The sequence below is a fragment of the Somniosus microcephalus genome, chromosome 26 (assembly GCF_052327205.1).
Source record: "Somniosus microcephalus isolate GS21.2 chromosome 26, FLI_Smic_1.0, whole genome shotgun sequence".
Classification (NCBI taxonomy): domain Eukaryota; kingdom Metazoa; phylum Chordata; class Chondrichthyes; order Squaliformes; family Somniosidae; genus Somniosus; species Somniosus microcephalus.
The window spans coordinates 1324023-1342232 of NC_141012.1; the positions used below are offsets into that span (position 1 = coordinate 1324023).

The 18210-nt window shown below is 49.4% G+C and overlaps 2 protein-coding genes across 9 annotated transcripts in view; one reads left to right on the forward strand and one right to left on the reverse strand.

Annotated features, from left to right (window-relative positions):
- LOC147100191 (uncharacterized) overlaps positions 1–1659 on the reverse strand; it is a 59064-nt gene extending 57405 nt beyond the window's left edge. Inside the window, exon 1 of one of the 3 annotated variants that reach the window (XM_085967619.1) lies at positions 1139–1659. In XM_085967619.1, coding sequence (XP_085823745.1) covers positions 1139–1218 — 80 coding nt within the window. In that variant the 5' untranslated portion in view covers positions 1219–1659. The remainder of the gene's footprint in view (positions 1–1138) is intronic. The other 2 variants (XM_085967618.1, XM_085967620.1) reach the window with 2 other exon arrangements.
- LOC147100192 (T-cell surface glycoprotein CD3 delta chain) overlaps positions 1–18210 on the forward strand; it is a 60211-nt gene that overhangs the window by 8282 nt on the left and 33719 nt on the right. Inside the window, exons 1-6 of one of the 6 annotated variants that reach the window (XM_085967622.1) lie at positions 6964–7011; positions 7535–7598; positions 14896–14916; positions 15629–15820; positions 16611–16742; positions 18116–18165. In XM_085967622.1, the coding sequence (XP_085823748.1) occupies positions 6997–7011; positions 7535–7598; positions 14896–14916; positions 15629–15820; positions 16611–16742; positions 18116–18165 (474 nt within the window). In that variant the 5' untranslated portion in view covers positions 6964–6996. The other 5 variants (XM_085967623.1, XM_085967624.1, XM_085967625.1 and 2 more) reach the window with 5 other exon arrangements.

Genomic DNA, 18210 nt, shown 5'->3' on the forward strand with positions numbered 1-18210 from the left:
GGTGTGGGTAAGTGGGGTGGGGGAGAAGGGGAAGGGTGGGGTTAGGGGGTGGGGTAGAAGGGGAAGGGTGGGGTTAGGGGGTGGGGTGAGGGGTGGATGGGGTGGGGGTGAGGGGTGGATGGGGTGAGGGGTGGGGTAGAACAGGTGGGGGTGGATGGGGTGGGGGGTGAGGGGTGGGTGGGGTGAGGGGTGGATGGGGTGAGGGGTGGGGTAGAACGGGTGAGGGGTGGATGGGGTGGGGTAGAACAGGTGGGGGTGAGGGGTGGATGGGTGGGGTGGGTGAGGGGTGGATGGGGTGGGGGTGAGGGGTGGATGGGGTGGGGGGTGGGGTAGAACAGGTGGGGTGAGGGGTGGATGGGGTGGGGGTGGGGTAGAACAGGTGGGGGTGAGGGGTGGATGGGGTAGAACAGGTGGGGGTGAGGGGTGGATGGGGTGGGGGGTGGATGGGGTGAGGGGTGGGGTAGAACAGGTGGGGGTGAGGGGTGGATGGGGTGGGGGGTGGGGTAGAACGTGGGGGTGAGGGGTGGATGGGGTGAGGGGTGGGGTAGAACAGGTGGGGTGAGGGGTGGATGGGGTGAGGGGTGGGGTAGAACAGGTGGGGTGAGGGGTGGATGGGGTGAGGGGTGGATGGGGTGGGGGGTGGGGTAGAACAGGTGGGGGTGGATGGGGTGGGGGTGAGGGGTGGATGGGGTGAGGGGTGGGGTAGAACAGGTGGGGGTGAGGGGTGGATGGGGTGGGGGTGGGGTAGAACAGGTGGATGGGGTGGGGGTGAGGGGTGGATGGGGTGGGGTGAGGGGTGGGGTAGAACAGGTGGGGGTGAGGGGTGGATGGGGTGGGGGTGGGGTAGAACAGGTGGATGGGGTGGGGGTGAGGGGTGGATGGGATGGGGTGGGGGGTGGGGTAGAACAGGTGGGGGTGAGGGGTGGATGGGGTGGGGGTGAGGGGTGGATGGGGTGGGGTAGAACAGGTGGGGGTGAGGGGTGGATGGGGTGGGGTGAGGGGTAGAACAGGTGGGGGTATTGGGTGGGGGTGAGGGGGGGATATACAATACGAAATGTAAAAATGCTCCTTGCGAACCTGTCCTCGCTACAACACGCGGCTTGCTGTGTAACCATGGCGATATCAGAGAGACTCTTACCCGCAGTCACACAGCTCGCACAGGCAGGAAAACTCCGGGAACTCCAAGTCTTCTAGTCTTCCCAAATCTCTCAGGGCCATTTTAAACAAATGTTTCTTTTTGAAAAGCGTTCCTACAGGACAATTACTCAGAAACCAGGCAATTCCTTTCAACCCGGGTCCCGCAGCGTGACTGCGAGCAGCTCCTGGTTGCGCTCAGTCAGCGTTCCTTCCTCACAGGCAATACTCGGATCCCTTTAGTGTACGCCTGTTGTCATGGCACTTCCTCACAAGCCGTACTTTCGCCACTCGATGGGAGATCATTTAAATGTGAAAGCCATAATGAGATCTGAGGCTGGCTCTCATTGTGGCTGAGGGAGTGGGCAGGTGGAGCTAACCACAGGCTCACCTGCCAGGTGACAGATATACTGCTCCTCTGTTACACATTAAAACACAACCACGCAGCGAATCCGCGTTTACCCAACCCAAAGCCTTTAAATCGCAGGCCTGGGCACTGCAGTTCCTTTTAGTGGGTGGTGTGGTGTATGTGCCTTTAAGAGCCCCTGTGTACTGTAATGCCGGTAGTGGCCACTCGGGCTATATAAGCCTGTATAGTGTCTTGTATCTTTTAATTCACCTCCAGACTTTGTTCAGTAAACACCTGTTAAACCAACTCCTGCATTCCGTGTCTCCATTAACACACGGATACAACAGGGGGCACCCTCGCCTCTGAGTCAGAAGGTTGTGGGTTGAAGTTCCATTCCAGAGACTTGAGCACAAAATCCAGGCTGACTCTCCAGTGCAGTACTGAGGGAGCGCTGCACTGTCGGGGGGGGGGCAGTGCTGAGGGAGTGCTGCACTGTCGGAGGTGCAGTACTGAGGGAGCGCTGCATTGTCGGAGGGGCAGTACTGAGGGAGCACTGCACTGTGGGGGGGAGGGGGGCAGTACTGAGGGAGCGCTGCACTGTCGGAGGGGCAGTACTGAGGGAGCGCTGCACTGTCGGAGGGTCAGTACTGAGAGAGCGCTGCACTGTCGGAGGGGCAGTACTGAGGGAGCGCTGCACTGTCGGAGGGTCAGTACTGAGAGAGCGCTGCACTGTCGGAGGGGCAGTACTGAGGGAGCGCCGCACCGTCGGAGGGTCAGTACTGAGAGAGCGCTGCACTGTCGGAGGGTCAGTACTGAGAGAGCGCTGCACTGTCGGAGGGGCAGTGCTGAGGGAGCGCTGCACTGTCGGAGGGTCAGTACTGAGAGAGCGCTGCACTGTCGGAGGGGCAGTGCTGAGGGAGCGCTGCACTGTCGGAGGGTCAGTACTGAGGGAGCGCCGCACTGTCGGAGGGTCAGTACTGAGAGAGCGCTGCACTGTCGGAGGGGCAGTACTGAGGGAGCGCCGCACCGTCGGAGGGTCAATACTGAGGGAGCACTGCACTGTCGGAGGGTCAGTACTGAGAGAGCGCTGCACTGTCGGAGGGGCAGTACTGAGGGAGAGCTGCACTGTCGGAGGGGCAGTACTGAGGGAGCACTGCACTGTGGGGGGGAGGGGGGCAGTACTGAGGGAGCGCTGCACTGTCGGAGGGGCAGCACTGAGGGAGCGCCGCACTGTCGGAGGGTCAGTACTGAGAGAGCGCTGCACTGTCGGAGGGGCAGTACTGAGGGAGCGCCGCACTGTCGGAGGGTCAGTACTGAGAGAGCGCTGCACTGTCGGAGGGGCAGTACTGAGGGAGAGCTGCACTGTCGGAGGGGCGGTACTGAGGGAGTGCTGCACTGTCGGAGGGACAGTACTGAGGGAGCGCTGCACTGTCGGAGGGGCAGTACTAAGGGAGCGCTGCACTGTCGGAGGGGCAGTGCTGAGGGAGTGCTGCACTGTCGGAGGGTCAGTACTGAGGGAGCGCCGCACTGTCGGAGGGTCAGTACTGAGGGAGCGCCGCACTGTCAGAGGGGCAGTACTGAGGGAGCGCTGCACTATTGGAGGGGCAGTACTGAGGGAGCGCTGCACTGTCAGAGGGGCGGTACTGAGGGAGCGCCGCACTGTCGGAGGGTCAGTACTGAGGGAGACGTTAAACCGAGGTTCCGTCTGCCATCTCAGGTGGACGTAAAAGATCCCTTGGCAATATTTCAAAGAAGAGCAGGGGAGTTTGGGAGTTCTCCCCGGTGTCCTGGGGCCAATATTTATTCCCCAATCAGCATCACTAAAACAGATTATCTGGTCATTATCACATTTGTGGGATCTTGCTGTGCATAAAATGTCTGCCATGTTTCCTACACTTCAGAAGTACTTCATTGTCTGTAAAGCACTTTGCAACATCCTGAGTTGGTGACAGGCGCTGTAGAAATGCAAGTCCTTTTCGTTGTTTATGCCCCTGCTCTCCTGACAGGTGAATGGTCCTAAGAGGTAGAGTCTCATGTTCAGTGTCCTCCGGTTTCTCGCTCAAATGGCCACTCTCCTTGTGTGAGCTTAGCCAGCGAACAATGGCAGAATATTCGGCTGTGAAGGGCTTCGCGGGCAAGTCTGATTCCTGACCTCAACGCATAGAGGGCTTTTCCAGTAGGGAACCTTGGGTAAAGATCAGGAGTGAGGACTCGGGTGAGGCATGGTGAGGGGACAGCTTGTGTCGAGGGAACTTGTTATCAGGGGTGTCGGAGAATTTGGTGTTTGTGGGTTGTGTACCTTGGAGCTCTGGGAGGCATAAAGATAGCCTGGATGGCAGTGTCATGGCAACACACCTGGACCACACTTGGAGTACTGGGTACAGTTCTGGTCTCCATACTATAAAAAGGACATAGAGAAGGTGCAAAAAATTTTTACTAGAATTATACCAGAATTGACCTATCAGGAAAGATTGAACAGGCTCTTTTCTCTAGAAAAGGCAAGAATGAGGGGTGACCTGATGGAGGTCTTTAAGACAATGAAATGGTTTGATAGTGTAGAGGTAGAGAAGATGTTTCCACTTGCGGGTGAGACCAGAACCAGAGGCCATCAATATAAGACTGTCACTAATAAATCCAATAGGGAATTCAGGAGAAACTTCTTCACCCAGAGAGTGGTGAGAATGTCTCTCTCTCTGCCCCGTCTCTCTCGCTCTCTCCCCCTCTCTCTCCCCAGTCTCTCTCTCTCTCCCCAGTCTCTCTCTCTCCGACCCGTCTCTCTCTCTCTCCACCCCGTCTCTCTCTCTCTGCCCCGTCTCTCTCGCTCTCTCCCCCTCTCTCTCTCTCCCCAGTCCCTCTCTCACCGCCCCGTCCCTCTCTCCGCCCAGTCTCTCTCTCTCTCTCTCCCAGTCTCTCTCTCTCCCCAGTCTCTCTCTCCCCAGTCTCTCTCTCCCCAGACTCTCTCTCTCTCTCTCTCCCCCAGTCTCTCTCTCTCTCCCCCAGTCTCTCTCTCTCTCCCCAGTCTCTCTCTCTCTCCCCAGTCTCTCTCTCTCCCCAGTCTCTCTCCCCAGTCTCTCTCATTCTCCCAGTCTCTCTCCCTAGTCTCTCTCCCTAGTCTCTCTCTCGCCCCAGACTCTCTCTCCCTCCTCAGTCTCTCTCTCTCCCTCCTCAGTCTCTCTCTCTCTCCCCCCAGTATCTCTCTCTCTTTCTCCCCAGTCTCTCTCTCCCCCGTCTCCCTCTCTCTTTCTCCCCAGTCTCTCTCTCCATCTCTCTCTCTCCCTGTCTCTCTCTCCCCAGTCTCTCTCTTTCTCCACAGTCTTTCTCTCCCCGCATCCCACCCCCAGTCTCTCTCTTTCTCCCAGTCTCACTCTCCCTCTCCCTGGTCTCTCTCTCTCTCCAGTCTCCCTCTCTCCCTCCCCAGTTTCCCTCTCTCCCTCCCCAGTCTCTCTCTCCAGTTTCTCTCTCTCTTTCTCCCCAGTCTCTCTCTCTCTCTCTCCCCGTCTCTATTTATTCCAGTCTCACGCTCCCTCTCCCCAGACTCTCTCTCTCTCTCCAATTTCTCTCTCCCTAGTCTCTCTCTCTCCCTAGTCTTTCCCCCAAGTCTCTCTCTTTCTCCACAGTCTCTCTCTCTCCCCCCAGTCTCACTCTCTCTCTCTCCCCAGTCTCTCCCCAGTTAAAAAAGAAGCATATTATCTAAATGGTGAGAGATTGCAGAGCTCTGAGATGCAGAGGGATTTGGGTGTCCTAGTGCATGAATCGCAAAAGGTTAGTATGCAGGTACAGCAAGTAATTAGGAAAGCTAATAGAATGTTATTGTTTATTGCGAGGGGAATTGAATACAAAAGTAGGGAGGTTATGCTTCAGTTATACAGGGCATTGGTGAGACCACATCTGGAGTACTGTGTACAATATTGGTCTCCTTATTTAAGGAAGGATGTAAATACGTTGGAAGCAGTTCAGAGAAGGTTTACTAGACTAATACCTGGAATGGGCGGGTTGTCTTATGAGGAAAGGTTGGACAGGCTAGGCTTGTATCCGCTGGAGTTTAGAAGAGTAAGAGGTGACTTGATTGAAACATATAAGATCCCGAGGGGTCTGGACAGGGTGGGTGTGGAGAGGATGTTTCCTCTTGTGGGAGAATCTAGAACTAGGGGTCACTGTTTAAAAATAAGGGGTCGCCCATTTAAGACAGAGATGCGGAGAAAAAACTCTCACAGAGGGTCGCGAGTCTTTGGAACTCTCTTCCTCAGAGGGCGGTGGAAGCAGAGTCTTTGAATATTTTTAAGGCAGAGGTAGATCGATTCTTGATAAGCAAGGGGGTGAAAGGTTATCGGGGGTAGGCGGGAATGTGGAGTAATTGGATCAGCCATGGTCTTGTTGAAAGGCGGAGCGGGCTCGAGGGGCCAAATGGCCGACTCCTGCTCCTAATTGGTATGTATGTAATGTGGAACCCGCTACCACAGGGAGTAGTTGAGGCGAATAACATGTAAGGGTAAGCTAGATAAACACATAAGGGAGAAAAGAGTAGAGGGAGATGCTGATAAGGTGAGGTGGAGAGGGGCGGGGGGAGACTCGTGTGGAGCAGAAACACCAGCAGGGACCAGTTGGGCCGAATGGCCTGTTTCTGTGCTGTAAATACTTTGCAACCAGAACTGTAGAGTGCTGTCTGACTTACAGCACGTGTGTGACCCCAACGTATGAAGTGCCATGTGAGCACATGTAACCCGCTGCGTTAATCTGTGTTAAAGCTCAATTAAAGAGGCAATAGAAACATAGAAACATAGAAGATAGGAGCAGGAGTAGGCCATTCGGCCCTTCGAGCCTGCTCCACCATTCAATGAGATCATGGCTGATCATCCAAATTCAGTCCCCTGTCTCTGCTTTCTCCCCATATCCCTTGATCCCTTTAGCCTTAAGAAATATATCCAACTCCTTCTTGAATATATTTAATGAACTGGCCTCCACCGCCCTCTGTGGCAGAGAATTCCACAAGTTCACCACTCTCTGGGTGAAGAAATTCCTCCTAATTTCAGTCCTAAATGTCCTACCCCTTATCCTTAGACTATGACCCCTGGTTCTGGACTCCCCGACCGTCGGGAACATCCTTCCAGCATCTAGTCTGTCTAGGCCTGACAGAATTTTATAGGTTTTGATGAGATCCCCTCTCAATCTTCTAAACTCCAGTGAGTATAAGCCCAATCGACACAATCTCTCCTCATACGTCATTCCTGCCATCCCAGGTATCAGCCTAGTGAATCTTCGCTGCACTCCTTCCATGGCAAGAACATCCTTCCTCAGGTAAGGCGACCAAAACTGCACACAATACTCAAGGTGCGGTCTCACCAAGGCCCTGTACAACTGTAGCAAGACATCCTTGTTCCTGTACTCGAACCCTCTTGCTAATGGCTCGCCCTGGGGCGTGTCCCCATGCTGCTGCCTGGACACTGCAGGGCCAGGCTTGGCCAGCAGGGTGCGCACAGGGGCTGCTGTGACCGCTGGGTTGCCGAGTGGTGTTTATGGTGATATTTATGGTGTGTGCACAATGGCCAACTATTCACAAGGAATAAAAATGTTAAAAAGGCACAAACATTCTTTGAAGAGACGGAATATCCAAGGAGGAGTTTTCTCCCCAAAACTTTCTCCCGGATTCCTGTTGGAATTCCACCGGTGGCCACAGCCCCAAGTGACCGTCCATCTCGGGCAGGAGTGTCCGCAGAGTGGTCGAGCGTCAATATTTTATATTAAGATTGTTGTGAATTAAAGGCGGCTCCTGGAGATTAATAAGAGCTTTGCCTCCGTGGGGAGAGTGAATCGGTGACTGAGGCAGACAGCAGTTGCGAGCGACATCATGACACCTGATGCAGAGCCGAGAGTCACTGAAACCACCTCTTTCCTGTTTCTGTATCTGAGGGCAGGGCCGCCTCAACCCGCTGGAAAAATCGAGTCAGTCTCTTTTTAGTCAAATTTCAATCGCCTTCCTTGAACTCAGTTGAAGATTATTACAGTCGTTTAAAAAAACATTTTACTCTTCAGCTTTTTATTTCCCCCCAAAAGGATCGAAAGATGCAATTTCACAAACTCCTCGTAATCGTGACCAGTGCCACAATCCTGCTGTCTGGTAAGACCAGTGTTTTAGAGCAAAGTTTTATATTTAGAAGGAAAAAAACAATTACTCCAAAATTTGTCAAACTGCGCCGTTTATTTTACGCGATTAGCTTCACTGATCAGCGACAGGGCCATAAATACAATTCAATTAATTCCCCCCCAAAAAAACAAAATTAAAATCGCTGCATTCACCGCCTGTGCCTTTCATGGATTTGGCGCCGCTCTATAATTATTTACAACAATAATTTTTATTAATCTCTACCCTGAAAATTTAAAAATAAAAATTGCAGCGGTGGGTGGTGGGGGGGGGGGGAGATGATTGGTTGTGAAATATATTTGTTACAATGGAAAAAGAAATAGAAATAAGATTAAAAGGACTCTTACATTTACTGCCACTGTTACATTGGACATAGACACAGTTACTGCCGGCAATTCAGTTCCTATAAAATCCACACTTATGTTCAACGGAATTTAATTCTTTGAGGGAAAGAAACATTTTTGCAAAAAGTGTTTGAAGTTTAATATCTCACTGCGCTGCTGTGTTTATAATATTCTCTGTCACCAGAAGTCACACCGCACTTAAAGTCACAATGTTTGGAGCAAAACTTTTGGCTTAAGATACGAGTGAGATTCGTAACTTCGAGAGAGCTAGAGAAAAAATAATCACTTGTTGGGAAACTAAAATAAAACAGTCAAATTCAGATCTGTGCAAAATCCTGGAGATGATAAATTAATTACTTATTTTTAAACCCTGGATGTGATTAAAGTTGGTAACAACTGTTAATCTATTTCTTTAAAGATTGAATAATTTAAAACAAAAGTTGTACATTGAAAAAAGTAGTTTTCCAACACATTTCAGAATGTTACTGAGATAAAATATTTAATAAATGATCATTTTTACTTAAAAAAGGGCAGTTGTTTTATGCCATTTGTTTAATTTTATTCTTTCAGATCTGAATTTCAATGTTGCATTATTATATTGCAAAGTTCTTGAGTGGAAAAGTTTTTAAAAGTAGGTTAACGAGTTAAACACCTGTCCGTGTGGGTTTGGGGGACTTTCAGCAGATGTTAATCGCAACTTAAAACTACATTTTCCCGCAGTTCCCACAACTACATAAAAATATATTAATTGCAACCCAGACTGATAGATACATGAATTAAATATTTTGCAGAGTGAGTATTTTCTGCAATTGCCCGTTTGCTGCTCCCGTTAACCCTTTCCCCGCGCACGCGCCCTGCACCGCCCCGCGCCGCGCGCTCCGGGTCCGGCCGCGTGCACGAGGCCCCGCGCGCTCCTGAGGGCGGCCGGCCGGCGCGCATGCGCAGAACCCACTCTCGCTATCACTATTCTCCTAGTTTTATATCATTTGTCTTTTCCACTTATCATATCCGGCATAACGTCACCAAGTGTCACACTTCACTACAGATGCAAAACAATCTTTAAAAATGCATCTAAATAAAAGAAAGCCAGTCATTTTTCTGCTGTTTTTCTGACCTGGACGAGATGGATAATTTACAGGCAGCTGCCAAACTACAGAAAGAAATTGGCCTCTAACTGCTTCACAAGTTGTGTGAGGCCAGTATTAGATTGATATCTATATCCCTGGCCAATCCAGCGCAATCCAAGCTTCAGTTCAGAATGATGGAAATCCCCGAGCAAAGGGAGACTGATCCCTCGTGCCTGAGTGGGGCCAGGTCCATATCGGAGTTAGCCACTGTAACCCTTTGCTAGGCTGCCTCGGGTGTTTCTATAATTACCGCTTGAATGTTGTGTTTGACTTGGCTTGTGGAAAGTGGGAATATTTTTTTCATGGTGTGAGACTAGGATCTGTGGAGGAGCAAAGGGATTTAGGGGTCCATGTACACAAATCACTGAGAGCTCGCGCACTGGTACAAAAAGTAATCAAAAAGACAACGAGCTGTAACAGTCTTGACAAAGGGTTTTCACCCGAAACGTCGACTCTATTTTCTCTCCACGGATGTTGCCTGGCCTGCTGAGTTTTTCCAGCATTTTCTGTTGTTATTTTGAGCTGTAACCGTCGTTTGTGGGAAGCTAGAAACCAGGCAAGACGAGGGAAGAAATGGCAACATAAAAGATCAACATTTATATTCAAAAGTCAGGAGTTTCTAGGCTGGAAGAGGCACAAGATGTGGAAGGAACCCTTTGGAACAAAAACCAGTTCTGGATGATGTGATCGCCAATGTTATGAGAGAACGAGTGAAACTCGCAGTGCTATTTCATCTGTTGTGGAACCTGGGATTAGATGCTGCTGCAATGGGACATGGCAACTCATGAACTTCCGAATGTAGAGCAAGTGATTCACTCAAAACAATATAAATGGTTACTAGTGTAGGATTAAATTATGGAATATTGAAAAGATGCAATTAACATTCCATTATAAATTCTTGTTTCCTACAGCAGAATATTTTTGAAAATATTATGTCATCTGTCAGTGAAGGAAACGTTTTGGGGTTTGGGGAAGAAGATTCCAGTTGGCCATCTACCTCTCAAATTGCCATGGAATCTGAGAACGATGTGGATGTTTTTGAGGACATTGGTCCTGAAGGGCTGACATCTCCCAGTGGTAGTGAGGTCGAAGGGCACCAGGATGTAGATTGGAGCACCGCTGTTAGAGATATTCATGTGCCATCCTTCACAGAATCCATTGGTCCTCAGCACCAGCTTCCCAGCACTGCCAGCCCACTCGATTATTTCCGTTTACTCTGGCCAGACACTGTGTTTGACACCATTGCAGAGGAGACCAATCGTTACGCTGCACAGAGCCAGGAGAAGGCAGGCAAAGGGGACTCCTCTTGGATTCCCACTGGTTCCCATGAAATCAAAGCTTTCCTGGCTATCAACATAATGATGGGCATCAAGCAGCTGCCTCGCATCTCTCTGTATTGGAGCCAAGATACCGCCCTTCGCTGCCCGTGGATTTCTTCTGCCATGTCTAGGGACAGGTTTTGGAAAATAAACCAGTACCTCCATTTGCGAGACAACAGAGGTGCCCTCGATAAATCAGACCCCAATCACGATCCAATATATAAAGTCCGAGCCCTGATGGAGGTTGTGCGCTGCCATTTTGGTCAGTGTTATCGGCCCAATCGTGAGCTGAGTGTTGACGAAGGAATGGTCGCTTACAAAGGACGGCTATACTTCAAGCAGTACGCTCCCGCTAAACCGACAAAGTGGGGCTTGAAAGTATGGATGCTGTGCGAGGCAGAAAGCGGCTACTGTCTGAACTTTAACATCTACACCGGGCGGCGAAGGACTGCATCGCAGCAAAGCGTTGGTTACGACGTGGTGATGGGTCTGTGCCGGCCTTATTTCCACCACAATCACCACATCTACTTTGACCGTTTTTTCACAAACCCTGCCTTGATGGAGCAGTTGGAGAAACACGGCACCAGGGCGTGTGCAACAACACACCTCAACCGCAAAGGGCTCCCCGCTCAAGCCAAGAGAATGAAGTTAAAGAAACAAGGGGATGTTAGGTTCTTTCAGAAAGGGTCTTTATTATTAACCATTTGGAAAGATAAAAGACAAGTAGCAACGCTCTCAACAAATCAAAATGGCAAGATGATTGCGTGTTCTGCGACGTTCAAACCTCAAGCAGTGGTTGAGTACAACAAGTACATGGGCGGGGTGGACATCTCCGATCAAATGAGAAGCTATTACCCTGTAGGCCGTCCTTCCAAAAAGTGGTGGCGATGTATTTTATGGTATTTAATGAATATTACCATCGTGAATGCTTGGCTTATTTTCAAAAGGTCATCCCATGACCCCCCGCTCCCAAGTCGCTATGACCACCTCAGCTTCAGAACAACGTTGGCGAAGATGCTCCGCGGGGATTATTCAGCAGGGGCGAGCAGGAAAGGCAGGCTGTCCTCCTCATCGGAAACCAGATACCAAGCGACCTTCTGCAACCCCAGTGCGCACAATGTCGTGAAAATCCAGGGGCGGAAGAAAGTGTGCCGCCTGTGCTCGAAGCACAAACGCAAAACCGTCTCCGGAAGATCAGTGGAAACATCGTTTAAGTGTGAATTTTGTGAAGTTCCATTGTGCAGAATCAGCTGCTTCAAAGATTACCATCAATCTCTGCCCTAACAACACCTGGAGGCTCAGGTTGCCAACCCGCCAGGATTGTCCTGGAATCTCCAGGAACTGAAGATTAATGTCCTGGACATTGCTGCCCGCAAAACCCGGGAGAAAAATCATCAGGACATTAAAAAATTGTTTTCATTTTCTTTGAACACTCTCATTTATTAGTTAAAAGAATACTGGAGATGGGGAAAGGCTGATTGACCGGTTGGGGCGGGAGGTCATTTGATGAAAGCTCCAGGAATACATCCACCAGAGTTGGTAACCCGACCACCCCACCAGTCTACTCTCAATCATCAGCAAAGTGATGGAAGTGTCCTAGGCCCAACCATTTTCAGCTGCTTCATCAATGACCTTCCCTCCAACATAAGGCCAGAAATGGGGATGTTCCCTGATGACTGCACCGTGTTCAGCACCATTCACAACTCCTCAGATAATGAAGCAGTCCATGCCCGCATGCAGCAAGACCTGGATGACGTTCAGGCTTGGGCTGATAAGTGGCAGGTAACATTCGCACCACAGAAGTGCCAGGCAATGACCATCTCCAACAAGTGAGAGTCTAACCACCTCCCCTTGACATTCAATGGCATTACCATCGCTGAATCCCCCACCATCAACATCCTGAGGGTCACCATTGACCAGAAACTTAACTGGACCAGCCACATAAATACTGTGGCAACAACAGCAGGTCAGAGACTGGGTATTCTGCGGCGAGTGTCTCACCTCCTGACTCCCCAAAGCCTTTCCACCATCTACAAGGCACAAGTAAGGAGTGTAATGGAATACTCTCCACTTGCCTGGATGAGTGCAGCTCCAACAACACTCAAGAAGCTCGACACCATCCAGGACAAAGCAGCCCGCTTGATTGGCACCCCATCCACCACCTTACACATTCACTCCCTCCACCACCGGCGTACTGTGGCTGCAGTGTGCACCATCTACAAGATGCGCTGCAGCAACTCGCCAAGGCTTCTTTGGCAGCACCTCCCAAACCCGCGATCTCTTCCACCTAGAAGGACAAGGGCAGCAGACACATGGGAACACCACCAGCTCCAAGTTCCCCTCCAAGTCACACACCATCCTGACTTGGAAATATATCACCGATCCTTCATCGTCACTGGGTCAAAATCCTGGAACTCCCTCCCTAACAGCGCTGTGGGAGTACCTTCACCACACGGACTGCAGCGGTTCAAGAAGGCGGCTCACCACCACCTTCTGAAGGGGCAACTAGGGATGGGCAATAAATGCCGGCCTTGTCAGCGACACCCACATCCCATAAGCGAATAAAAAAAAGATCTGTACTCATTTGCCCTCTGAAATATTCAACTTTAGTCATTGTTTCCAAACAGTATTTTGAACTAATTTCCTGTAAAAGTATTATAATTTCTAGTAGATGTCCTGTGCTATTCCTGATGGGCCGCCCATGTTGTGGATCATGGTGGGTGATGTTTAGATGCTGAGATGGAGCTGTGCTTAGGGCTGGCCTGTCCCTTTAAATGTCACTCCCTGCGGGGAAATGACAGAGGACAAGGCCAATTAGAGGGTAATTGGTCGGGGACATGTCTATCGATCAGTAGCTGGCTTCTGTCCTTTGGGAGACATCAGGCTATCAAGGTCTTCCTCTTTTGGTGCTAGACACATGCTAGATGCGTTTTTTAATGAGATGGATCTAGTTCAAAGCATTAGGCAAAATTCATATCTGATGCATTTTTAGTCTGTTTGCTGCCATGTTTTGGGTATGGGGAAGGGTCGATGGTGTCTTGGCCGAGTTTGCTAGCGTATTTTCAATTGCACTAGAGTAGAAATGATCTCCAGTGACTGAAGACGAGAGTCTTTGGAACAGGTTTTATCTCAGGTTATTGTGTTCGTCTTGCTGGGAGATCTGAGAGGAGTTTAATGAAAGAATTATTGGCTCCAGGATGTGATTTTTGGTGACAATTTTCCAGACGAACTTCTTGTACATCTGGCCTTCCTGTTTGTAAATAAACCTTTCATTGATTTGATACAAGACTCAGTCAATGCTACAATTATCATGGATAAAACTGTACCCAAAGATAATAACATAATGTGACATTCTGCCACCTTCAGCAGAACCTGAATGAACTCATACCAAACCGAAAGTATGATCTTTATATTCATATACAACTATTGCACAAGGGTGTTGTTGGCTTATCACTATAACTGTTTATGCTTTTATCCTACCATATGTCAGCTTGGCTCAGTTGATGGAACTCCTGTTTCAACCCCCAACCTCAGACCCCTTCAGCCCAACTTAATGGAAATTTACCGCAACAATGGTAGAGTTTGTAATGGCATTCCGTCACATCTGTCACAGTTGAATCTAAGATTGGCTCGAGGTCTATGTTCTTGGATAATTGCTTGAAAGGACCTCATCCACATATAAGGAAATCTTGTCAACAATATCTGCTCCTTGGGTATTGGGGCTTGTTCTCACTGTGGCTGTTAATGAGCCGCTATCATTTTTATATTTTGCTTTAATTGTTCCTGAACTGACTACCTGTCGCTGGCTAAGAAGGGGACTCCCAGATTACTCCCAGAAGCGAGGGACTGGAGAATCAAAGCCATATCCTAACTGCAGCCATGAAGCTCAGTGGAATAGACTGTCATGGAATGTGTGTTTAGTGAATTAGAATTAGGGAGGGGATGAGGCCGAGGAGTTTGCACATTCTCCCCGTGTTTGCGTGGGTTTTCTCCGGGTGCTCCGGTTTCCTCCCACAGTCCAAAGATGTGCGGGTTAGGTTGATTGGCCATGATAAAAAAAATTGACCCTTAGTGTTAGGGGGGATTAAATACGTGGGGTTACGGGGATAGAGCTTGGGTGGGATGGCTGTCGGTGTAGGGACCGGGTGCTAGGGTTTGGATGATCAGCCATGATCTCGTTGAATGGCGGAGCAGGCTCGAAGGGCCGAATGGCCTACTCCTGCTCCTAGTTTCTATGTTTCTAATAGCCTGAGATATTGGGCAGAAGATGCAGGGGTCCCATGAACAAGATCTGTGGAGGCGAGTAATGGTTTGTACTGGGATCTAGTGATAAACATTATTCCTCGGGATGTTATATTTCCACGTGTGATTATAAATGCACCGGCCACCTGTCCTCGGGGTTTAGATTTGCTTTTTTTAATTTAAGCTTAAACTGAAAACTTTACTTCTCCAGTGACTGATTCCTTGTTTTCTTTATATGCAGGGATTTCTCAAGCGATGGTCGGTAAGCTGTTTTTCTATACTGTTATTATCTGGGTCAGAAGTAATTTGAAGAGGTGTTAACATTTTAAAAAGTGAAGATTTGGATGTATATTAGAACCCCCCACCCTCCCCCTCCTTTAACCTTGGTTTGGTTCCCTTGCTCCGTGCACTATCTCCTGGGTGAGAGAGCAGGCGCTTCATCTCTTCCCCTTCCTTTGCCTTTGGACCCAGGGTGAGGGCGGGGCGGGGCGGGGGTTCCCTCTGAAGTTGCTTTGGGAGATCACTGGTTAGGAGTGGGAGTGAAGCTACTTCCTCGTGTTAAACATTTGCTTCACCATCTCATCCTAATCTACCAAACTTCCACTTAGGGTGTTGGAAAAGGGCAATTCGGCAGCTTTCATGGTCATTCAATGTGGTGCCAGCCACCAAGCACCAGATTTAATTAATTCAATTCCCCATCTTGCACATGGTGGGATTTGAACTCACGACCTCTGGATTGCTGGTCCGGCCCCATAACCACCGCCATTGGAAGGTCCAGTTCGCTTTCTTTCCCTTCTCAGCCTCTCTTCCTAACCAGCATTCTGCATAAAGCTTGTCTTGAGATTCAGGAGTCCCAGCACCTGACAGAGAAAGCTGGGTGCGAATTTCCAGTTGAGAATCAGACTTTGACCTCCTCTAGTCTCGGTCAGTGTAACTGTCGGGCCGCTGCTCAGTCTCTGCGCTTCGTTCGCCAGTGATCGAGGAACATGGCGATGGAATCAATTTGGCGTGTCCGAATATTAAAGAGTGGGAGAAGGACGGAGTGAACTATGCAAGGTTGACGGACGATGGGAATGTGAAATTAACCAGGCTCTCAGACTCTGATACCGGAGAATACTCTTGCACTGATGGTCATGAAAGGTCATCTGCTTATGTGTTTGTCAAACGTAAGTCTTTCCTAGACATTATTTGAAGAGGTGTGATGGGTGCTGTTGAATGTGTTGGGTGCTGTTGGATATGTTGGGTGCTGTTGGATGTGTTGGGTGCTGATGGGCGCTGTTGGGTGTGATGGGTGTGTTGGGCATTATATTAATGCTTCATTGTGTCACATTGATGCCACTGGGTTTCTGATTGTGACTATTGTCTAATCGGGTTAAGAACATAAGAAATATGAGCAGGAATAGGCCACTTGGCCCCTTGAGCCTGCTCTGCCATTCAATAAGATCATGGCTGATCTTGGGCTCTTCCCAGCCACTTCCCAGCCTACTCCCCATAATCCTTCACTCCCTTAACTTACAAAAATTTGTCCATCTCCACTTTAAATGTATTTAATGACCCAGCCTCCACAGCTCTCTGGGGCAGAGAATTCCACAAATTTTCGTCCCTCTGAGAGAAGAAATTCCTCCTCATCTCGGTTCTAAAAGGGTGACCCTTTATTCTAAAACTGTGCCCCTGAGTTCTAGATTTCCCCACGAGGGGAAACATCCTCTCTGCATCGACCCTGTCGTTGGGAGTTGGAAGCTCGGCAGATAGCGAGGGACCTTCCTCAGAAACAGGAGAGGTCTATCTGAATGTGGTGCATGCACTCCCCAGGCCACTGGCAGAAGCCTGAAGAATGTCACCTGTTTCCCTAAGGTGTGCGTGGTGTAAGAAGAACAAAAAGACAAAAATAAATGATTCCTAAAGTTAAAAAGAAAAATTAATATGACAAGTGTTTCCCCCTCTCCCTGATTTCAGTTTGTAGGAACTGTGTGGCGTTGGATCCCAGCACCATCTCCGGAATCGTGGTTGGGGACCTCATTGCCACCATCTTCATCGCTGTGGCCATTTACTGTGTGACCTCTTCAAACAAGGGCAAAGGTTACCAAGGTAGGGCATTGCTTATTTTCTCTAATTACCCCTCCCCTGATTTTCTCATGCTCTATTGAAGGCGCTGACTCGTGGGGTTAAATCCACGGGTGGAGGACCCTCCAGAACAAGTGGCCACTCTTTGTCTGCAAGTAGAGCCAGATCCTATTTCATTCCAACATCAGTCACTGCATAGTGATCAGGAATGGGATCCTGGCTGAGTTTTCTCTTCCCTAGCCCAGACTCGCTGAGGCAAATTGCCATGTCTGTCCACAGCCCTGCCTGAGACCAGCACCAAGGGAGAATTAAACCCGAGCATTCCCGGGGTGACTGGATTAGCCCCACACTGCCTTTACCAGTTGAGCCAATGGAGAGCACATGTAGGAACAGGAGGAGGCCATTCAGCCCCTCGAGCCTGGTCATCCATTCAATGAGATCAGGGCTGATCTGCACCTCAACTCCATTTCCCTGCCTTTGCTCCAGATCCCTCGATACCCTTTCCCCAAAAAACCTCAATCTCAGGCTTGAAAGCACCAATTGACCCCCAGCATCCAGTCTTTGGGGAGAGAGTTCCAGATTTCTATGACCCTTTGTTTCCTGACATCACTCCTGAACAGCCTGGCTGTAATTTTAAATTTGATCGCCCTTGTTCGGTACTCCCTCATCAGAGGAAAAGTTTCTCTGTTTACCTTATCAAATCCTTTCAACATTATAAACACCTCGTTGCACCCCCTCCAAGGCCAATATATCCTTGCTGAGGTGCGGGGCCCAGAACTGAACACAGTGACTCCAGATTGGGTCTAACCAAGGTTGTATACAACTGAAGCATTATCACTTCCTCCCCTTTGTATTCCAGCCCGCTTGAGAAAAAAGCCAATATTTCATTAGCCTTTTTTACTGCTCCTTCAAACGATGCTACAGTGAATGACCCCCCTGACCCTTGACTGAAAGCATCAAGACCTTTAAGAAATAACAACAGAAAATGCTGGAAAAACTCAGCAGGCCAGGCAACATCCATGGAGAGAGAAACAGAGTTAACGTTTCAGGTCAAAGACCCTTCGTCAGAACTGAGAAAAAAGCAGGAAATGAAACAAATAAAAAGCAAGTTTGGGGGCTGGGAAATGGGGGAGGGGATGAAAGAACAAAAGGAAAGGTCTGAGGTGGTGAAGAGACATTCAGAGATATTCAAGGCGAGACGAGATGGTAATAGGACAGGTAAAGAGACAAAGGATGGCTCTAGATGAAAGCATCAAGACCTTTAAGAACTTCCCTTTTCAAGATGGCAGTAAGCAGCGTAAAGACATTCTCGGGTACTTGGTGAGGTGGTGGAGTTACGGCAGTGTTCCTGCCTCAGACTATTCCATCTTTCTTATTCCTTGTATTTTATCTTCCAGCTTCTGACAAACAGAACCTTGTCCCTCAAGATCATAATGATGTGTATCAGGTGAGGACAGTCAACAGTTATCAACTACAGTACCGCCTTAATTAA